Here is a 9,282-nt window from a genome sequence, read left to right as displayed (position 1 = left end):
CGCTGGATTATCTGGGAGCGTCGGGAAAATAAAACGGCTTTCATCATGCATGGAGCAGAGGTGTGTGTGTGTGTGTGTTTGATGTCTCAAGAGCAAAGGAATTAGGCGTGAGAGAGACAGAGCTTGGTGATGCGGCCATGTTTTATCAAAAACATACTTTAATGTCAGAAATATAAATAACACGGTACACAGATTGTGTGAAGATATTTTGGTTTGTGTCAGTAACAAAGAGCTGGCAAAATATGGTGTTTTTATTTAATGTCTACAGAAATCACCTGTTTAATAAGTAAAGGTCATAAATGGAAAATAACTAGAGTGTAAAAATGAACTCGAGTATTCACCTAAGAGTGAAAATGCCAAAAACCTCCTCCCTGCTGTCCTGTAGTTAGACTAAATATTATGAAATCAACTGAAATTTTGTTGTCAATAAATCTAGATAGATACCTAAGTGAATTAGCTGGAACAAATGGAACATAGAAGTGATAATATCCCTGTTATGGATACACTGTGACTCAATTTACTATTGTTTCCTGCCAGTTTTAGTCATTTGCCAGTTCCCACCCACTAGCTAGCTCTCCTCTAGCTCTCGATCTCATCTACCAGGCAGGGAGGATAAAGGCTCGCACGTGCTTCATCTGAGGCACGTGAAGCCAGGAGTGGCCAGGAGTGGCCATCTCTTTCAAACTTTTACGTTGCAACAGTGCAGCTGAACCGACTCAGAGAACGCGCTAACTACCCTCTTCGGCATACATACGATGCCAGGAGTGGCCATGCTCTCTGGGTGGGAGGGATGAATTTACTCTCTGTCCTGTCGATCAGAGCGACACTGACCAATCACGAGTATCCGTGAGCTCATATATGCAGAAGAGGGCAGTTAGAGTCTGCGCTGTGATGTAGCATGAGCAGCTGTTCGAAAAGATGGAGGAAGCACGTGCTAGTCTTCACCCTCCCCGGGTTGGGAGCTGCTGTGAAAGAGAAGAGCGCTATCTAAGTTGGTGGGAAATGACCAAACTGGGAGAATATAGAGTGAGGGATGGGATTAATACTCTCTGTGATGTCCTTTTGACTCTGTATGTTAACATGATGTTGCTTCCTCATGCGATCCCTTTGTCAGTGATATAACCTCTCCGAATGTTACTGTTGTTTCAGGTCACTTCCTGGGCAACCACAGTGTCCTGGACATCCTGCGGCACGAGGGCTATGAGGTGGAACACACACCGGCCCAGGAGCTTGCTACACAGTGAGTCATTCTCACACACACATACACACACAGCTAACAGGACATACATTAGATTATGTTTAGTATCCATATGCACGTCCCTATGCATCTGTCAAAAATGTAACTTTTTAATAGACGATGATCTGCATGATCTTTATGACTCTACCTTCATTGGTATGTGCTTTCCATTCATTGAAATTAATGGTGAGCATTTTTTTGAAGGACACGAGAATGCCCTTGTGAAAGCGGCCAAACGCTGCCACTCTTTCTCACCCGGCTCTTAAATCTGCACTTTTCTTCCCACTCGTTTTCTCCATCCGTGTCCTTTCTTACACTCTCTATCCTTTTTTCCCCCAATTATCTTGGGCGCACACATAATAACTCTGACCGTTGTTCAATAACACATTGGACAGAGCATCATATTAAATCGACTACGCCAGAGAAAACTGCACACACAGTCCGATCATCACGTCACGGCCCACCACATAGATGTGCCAGGCACTCTGTAACTCACCACGCAGACACTGCGCACACAGCGTGCAAATTACAAACAGAGCTCCAGTCTGCCTTTGATCCCCCCCGCTAACCATGACGAGATGGGCCGGCCCGCCGCTCTGCCAACTCTAATGGCACACGGGACTCACCCATTTGTCTTGTGGGGGTGTTTGGTGTGGGAGCAAAGACGCAAGGCAAGAAGGGAAGAGAGGTGGGAAGTTCCAAAAGAAGAACAGGTTGAATTCATTAAAACAGCAGCAATTTAGCACATGGAAAAATAAGCACAAGTAAATAAAGCTGGAGTGAGAGAGAGAGAGAGAGAGAGAGAGAGAGAGAAAACTCTTGTGTGTCATTTTAGGACTGAAAATAAAGTTATTGTTTATGTAGTGTGTATACAATGACTTGTTATTGCACTTTTTTCCATAAAGCTCCATAAAATACTAAACTGGGGCTCAGCACTAGCCACAAATGAAATCAGAAAAGTTTAAACCTACACAACTACATTCTTACATTAAACACATTCACATTAGGACTTAAGCGACTATTAATGTTTACTTGGGCTGTAGGACTGGACACGAGTCCAGTCTCGAGACATTTTCTGTTTTGGACTTGTCTTGGGCATTAGTCTCAATAAATATAGTCAAGTCTCTGTCTTTACTGAGCGTTTGTCAAAATAATATTTGTGTTGTTTTTCTTTTCACATGCATTTTGATAAGAAGACAAGTTTGACAAGAAGTAAATCCTTCATGTAGAAAACATTCTAATCATTAGTGCAACGCACAAATAAAGCCAACTAGGTGAAGTAAAGGTTTGGCGTTGATGGTTAAAAAGCAAAAACATATAAAAATTCAATATGAACATATAAAGTTCAACTTATAAACAACAGCAAAGAACATGTCAAACTGCAGTCCAATTAACAATCATACACAGGCTACAAATCACATTTGCAGCTTATTTTAACAAAAAAAAAATCATTGCAATAAATTAAATAAATAAATAAATAAATAAATAAATAAATTTGTGTATTGTATTACACTATTTATGGACTTACCTGTTCTTGCACTTATGTGGATGATGTGGCAGCTCAGCTGCAATCTGGAACTGAGTGCGAGGATTTTATTTACATTTTATTTAGCTTTACAGAACAGCAGTAACAGCTGGAACAATTCCTTTAGGAGCAAGCGGAATAAAAATTTAAGACTTTTCCCAGCTTTCAGAATGTGTAGTTGACTGTAGAATTGGCTTCATCTAATCCGAAATATTTTCAAACTAACAAAGTGCATTTAACCTGTTTTATTTACCGTCTATCTCGTTGTTTTTACGCTGCCATGACTAGTCTGTGCAACCCTGAATATGTACTTAGGCTGTTTCGCAAAGAAATATTCACAATATTTATTTCTCATGCTGGTGGAGCAGCACTTGAACATTCTTCTCGCTCTGTTTAACATTCAGATAACAGACCTTATTTTAGATGCAAAGATTTATTTTTAACGCATTTAACATTCTAAAAGAAGGGGGAAGGAAGGTCCTTATTTGCCCAAAAACAAGCAAAAAACCTTGATGATGGTAGAAAAACATCAGTGTTAATAAGGTTTTATGATGAAGGGGAACATGAGGCTTTAACTGCATCTGTATCATGACCATGATGAATAACTGCCTCTTTAGAGAGATGAGGGCGTGCCTGATTTTATGGCGCCCACTTTTCTGGTGGTTAGCGGCTTGTTTTGGCACTTCGTAAATTCTTTATGTGCTTAAGGAATGTGTGAGAGTGTGTGTGTGTGTGTGTGTATATGTGTGTTGGTTGAAAGTGCATAGTGAGTCATATCAGAGGATGGAGTAAGGAATAAGAGAAGGAGCATGAACAAGAAGGAGAGTGTGTGTGTAGTGATACTGGACTGTGGAGGAATTCAGCACCTCACACACACACACACACACACACACAAACACACACACACAAAGACAGAGTGTACCCTCAAGATTGTTTACATGTCTTTAAAGTGACACCTGATATTGTCCAGCCACCATTAACTATTTTACCTCCCTGTCTCTCCGTCCTCATGGCGCTGTCCCAGGAGCTGGCCAGAGATGGAAGGTACCACTGTGACGCAGAGCGGGGGAGGTCCTGAGCCTGTGACTGAGGGGACATCAGAACCTCCTGAGGCAGAAGAGGAGCTGCCCCACCTGCTGGAGCCGGACAGTCTGAGTCAGCTGGAGGAGTTTGGGAGACACCAGCGCCCCCGGAAGGCCCAGAGGCCTCACAGCAGGCAGCGTCTCTTCAGCGACCTGTGGGTGCGAATCGGATACAGGTAACACACTCGGCATCTCACAGCGTGCGTAGCGATATCTGACTTCCTCAGTGAGCAAACAGGAGGAGGAGGAGGGATCGACTTCCATACTAAAAAGCAGTTAAACAATATAATCATGATATTCAGCACAATATTGCCAGCACTGATCTTCCAAATATTATCAGGAAATGTGTTTTATTCAGGAATAATTTGAAAGTGTTAGCTTTAGTGACAAGAACAGATCTACAGTTATTAATAAAATGTAAGAGCAGCACTGACTAACCAAATATCCCAAGCTGACTGATCAATAAAGTGATCAATTTAACCCTTTAAAGACAGGGTTATTATGTAGTTAATCATCTTAACTCAGATTTTAAATGACTACTATAAAACCAAATACTTAGACAGTAAGGACTGTAAGTTCTAGGAGTGTAGGTTAAAATCCATACATTGTAGAATAAATACATTATTATAAGTATCTAAAGTCTAGGATATAAGTTTGCTTATCTTAGGTTTTTCAGATTTGTTAGAATACAACAGGCTGAAAAAAAAACACAGAACAGCAAACACCTGCTGTATGTATTTAGTAGAACGTAACTGATGTGTAATTTTTTCTAAAGTAAAAAATACATATTTCCAAAATTTCAAGTTAAAAAACTCATTTGTGGCTATTGTTAAAGTGTACAAAAGTACTAACTAACTAACTAACTAACTAACTAACCAGTGACTAACTAAACCAACAACTATTCAGTGAATGCGTTTGCAAAGACTACAGATGAGATATAAAAACAGATATAATATCACTGTCCAGTATGTCAAAATAGTGTACCATCTATACTAAATATATATACAGTACAGTGCAAAAGTCTTAGGCACATGCAAAGAAATGCTGAAGAGCAAAGATGCCTTCAAAAATAATGAAATTAAATGTTTCTACATTAAAAAAAAGACTATAAAGAGCAGTAAACAGTAATAAATGAAACAAAGTCAATATTTGGTGTGACGATCGTTCGCTTTAAAAAAAATATATAGTATTCTCAGGTGCAGTGTGTGCAGTTTTCTAAGGAAATGAGCTGGAAGTGTTACTGAGCATCTTGCAGAAGCAGCCACAGTTCTTCTGGAGACTTTGACTGTCGACTCGCTTCTTATTTCTGCAGCGAAACCCAGCAGCCTTCATTCTGTTTTTATCTGAAAAGTGTCTCTTATGGAATCTGCTGCTTTCTTTACTGACATACAAACATTTTTCTGTAACATTTCACTTTGTGCTGGAAAACTAATGTTTGGAATCTAAAATGTTTTTGTACTGAATCAGTGATGTAGAAGTTATAAAATAAAAATCTATAACACAGTTTGTACTAAAAAAAATAGGGTGCCTAAGACTTTTGTACAGTGCTGTGTATATATATATATCTATATATACAATCTATCTATCTATCTATCTATCTATATATATATATATATATATATATATATATATATATATATATATATATATATATTTGTATATATATTGTATTTATACAATCTACTGTGATACACTGCAAAAAATATAAATATTTTGAATATAAACAAAGATATTTATTTTAATATTTCTCAGATCAGATTACTATAAACAAATCTAAAATTATTAAGCGAATATTAAGCTTGAAATTCCTAATATATTGGCAGATAAGTCTGTTTATTTTAACTGTCTATTTATAGAAAGAAGCTAAATTAAAAGGATGTGGATTTTAAGTAATTAAGGCAGTCTGCAAAATTTAGACTTTTTTTGTAAGGATAATATTTAAGACAATGTGGACATCACACATAAGCTCCCTGGACAAAAAAAAAAAAAAGCTACCTCAACTAATAGCGGCAGATTATTGTACAAGGTTAGTAGTTTGTGTAAAATTGTATTTTTTGTCCATGAGAGCATTAAAATTTTGTATTGTATTGTATAATGTATTAGATTTTTATTACGCAGAGATTCAAACATCATTTATAAATGTTACATAATGGCTAGCTGGTGAATAATATAATTTTGCAGTATAGCATTTGACATTCTTGAGTGACTTGAAATTTCTGAAAGAGCTTTTCATTAAGAAAATGATTAGGAACTTCTGGCTATGAGATGTAAATTTTACGAACTGATCCACTGTGGAATTAAATCTCAGCCAAGTTAACAATAACGATGCTAAAACAATCTTTTCCTGTTTCCTCACTGCCTGTAGCACGACTTCACTTCCGAATATACAGAGAACCAACGACTACGTGACGACGAGAACTTCACTAAAGCTGCAGGAAGATCAGCAGAGGAGAAGATCATCACTCAGTCATCCACAGGAGACTCCGCCCCCCAGTGCTAGGGGATTAGCCACGCCCACTCCTGGCTACACGCTGCCTTTTATGCTCACGTGCCTTCTCACACAAGTGCTGCTGCGCTTCACGTCTTGACCACAAGAGGGAGCCAAAAACCACACAATTCACACACGAAAACATTATGAACAATATAGACAATTGTTTTTGCAATAATATAGGGTGCAATTTATATATATATAAACAGCAAGAAAAGCCTTATTCGAAATTAAATACACGTAGAGGTCACGTGGCACACATTTGAAGTGATCTGATTGGCTGATTCACATATGGACTAAGAAACATCATTTACCACAAACCAAAGCTGAGTCTACTGGTCCTTTATACTCTTTTATACAATTCACAAACATTAATAAGATTAATTAAACCGATCTAAAGCTAAGAACTTATTAACTGTCGCTCGTAGTGCCTCTGATGAAACAAATCCAGTAAGTGCCTCTTCTAGTGCCTTAAAGTTTAGTTTCGGTGAAATGCTGCTCCATAAATACAAAAAAAAACCATCTTCCTTTGAAAAAAAAAACAATATGTCTAAGACTATTTATGACAAAGAAGATTAAGTCATGAATAAAACACTGCTTTTGTGCTGTTATAGGAAAATAATCACTGACAGGATGGTGTGATGAAGCGGCTTTACGGTTACCACACAAAAGCTGATTAATTTCCTTTAACAGCACATCCTGAGGTGTTGTATTCCTCTGACACCACAGCAATTTGCCAACTATTACAATTTTTAATAAATTTAAAACACGTCATACTTTTTTTATCCATTTATAGTTACGTTTAATGTTGTAGAATGGCCACGAAACAAGTGTTCACTTATGTTATAGCAGCTATAATCAGCCGTTCCATCGCCAGCCTCTCTCGAAATTAATACAACAACAACAACAACAACAACAACAAACCCGCAGCTTGTCATGTTACAGAAAAACCACAAACTATAAACTCTGTAAACTCTGACACTGGAGACTCCTTCCATAAATCTTAAATAAATGTCTCCTTAGAGAAAACGTCACCATATCAACAGTTGCACACGTTTTTAAAAATCTGTTTAATGTGGAATGTTTTCTGTACATGACCATGTAAATGAGCTGTTACTATAGAAACGATAACGTATTAGAACGAGCACATTAATATAAACCTGAGATTTGCAGCTGCACTACTGTCCGAGCTGCTGTTATAGAAAACCTTCTGACCAATCACAATCCAGAATTTTACAGTGCCACATTATATTACTAAATGCTGTAATATGGATGAACAAGTTTTACGCAATAAATCCACCATCTTACAAATAAAATGATGCAATGCAAAAAAACAACGGACCTTTTAACACCTAAAACAACTCAAAGGGAAACATAATAATAATAATAATAATAATAATAATGATAATAATAATGTGATAACTGACAGAATTCACACATTTATGTTTTGTACAATTTGTTCATAAAGAAATATTGTATATTTATTATTTCTTGGAGAGTATATTTTCATGCATTTGTCAAATATTGAAAATAAAATGAAAATCTGAAGAAAAAGTCTTTTTTGAGTTTTTGAACTACACCATTGTGCTTGAAAACATCATTCAATCTTTGCAATATTCACCTTTAGCTAGAATTTGACTTGCCTAGCCAATTATGTTAGCTACTGAATCAATGCTAAAAGTTCATACCTTATAGGGAGGGAACAGAGACGCCTCGTTTTATACGAGTCTTTGCTAACTCCAGTTTACTGACACATTTTAGGTTATGGTCTAAGGGCCAGGATGCTCATCCTCAAGTTCATCACTGCAGTCCAGGAGATTATCCAGTTATACTGTGCAGCATGAGAAGATCATGGCTGATGATGAATTGCGTGATTCTTGATGGATTTTTCTACATCGATGAACCTGATTGGATGCCATCTGAAAGGACTGGATGCTAAACTAGATCCATTCAATAGATATATGGCGTAGAGTCATTCCCTGGATGAGAGAAGATGAGATCTTTGAGATTTTAATGAGTAGTTTGAAGGTCTAGTTGAAGTTTGTTCTTGGAAATGTAATTAAGCAAGAGTCCTAAGAAGTATTCAGTTACAATAATACTCACATAAAGTGTAATTATGCCAAGAAAAATACTTGAATATAGCAACAAAGTACCATTACGCAACTATTTTCCACTCCTAATGCAGCTGGTGTGACACAACTCCACTGCACACTGCTAAAATAAAGGCCTGCCATATGAAATACACTGAAAGACTTGCTCAGAAATGTTCACTGATGAACAGTGCTTTTATTTGTTTAACAGGATCTAAAAATAGCCTTCAGTAAAAATAGCTACTTTCAGCCCAAAACACAAGCTCAGATGGTAAACAGGCCTACTTCTCTTGTCAGGTTTAGGTTTTAGATAAGAGGAAAACACTTCCTGCGCTACAGTTAGCAATGATTTGTTTCTCACAATCTCTGTGGCACTGATGGTTGGCGGGTTGGTTGATTGAGGTGAAAAATCATAAAGGTTGAGTGACGTATTTGCATGATGTATGCTAGCTACTGCATCATGCAAATCATGAAAAAAAAAAAACAAAATCACATATAACAATAAAAACACATGCCATAAATCAGTGAGTCAGTGACTGTGAAACTGTGAGACTCACACACACACACACACACACACACACACACACACTCTCACAGTGTTCATGAGGCTGGAACACCAGCAGGTGGCGCTCATGTCATGTGTATCATAACCAGCACTGCAACACTGAGGGCTTTTACCTCCACATCCTCTCAACATTTAGCAATTACTGTGTGGATTTTTTTTTTTTTAAATCAAATGTTACATTTTTTTTCAATTTCACAGAATGCATTAAAGACTAATGATTAACTTTTTTAACACTAAAATTTAAAATTAAACTTTAAATATAATAAATATATTATTCTCCACTTTGTTGAATGTT

The 9,282-nt window shown here is 37.3% G+C and overlaps 1 protein-coding gene across 1 annotated transcript in view; it reads left to right on the top strand.

Annotated features, from left to right (window-relative positions):
* The window catches only part of trabd2b (TraB domain containing 2B), a 71,360-nt gene extending 63,506 nt beyond the window's left edge, over window positions 1-7,854 (top strand). The window contains exons 5-7 of the mRNA XM_026927882.3: window positions 1,150-1,240; window positions 3,787-4,020; window positions 6,210-7,854. Of these exons, the coding sequence (XP_026783683.3) occupies window positions 1,150-1,240; window positions 3,787-4,020; window positions 6,210-6,432 (548 nt within the window). The 3' untranslated portion in view covers window positions 6,433-7,854. The remainder of the gene's footprint in view (window positions 1-1,149; window positions 1,241-3,786; window positions 4,021-6,209) is intronic.
* Window positions 7,855-9,282: the final 1,428 nt, after the last annotated feature.

This window comes from Pangasianodon hypophthalmus, chromosome 8 (assembly GCF_027358585.1).
Source record: "Pangasianodon hypophthalmus isolate fPanHyp1 chromosome 8, fPanHyp1.pri, whole genome shotgun sequence".
Taxonomy (NCBI): domain Eukaryota; kingdom Metazoa; phylum Chordata; class Actinopteri; order Siluriformes; family Pangasiidae; genus Pangasianodon; species Pangasianodon hypophthalmus.
This window is presented reverse-complemented; position numbering and strand designations above follow the sequence as displayed.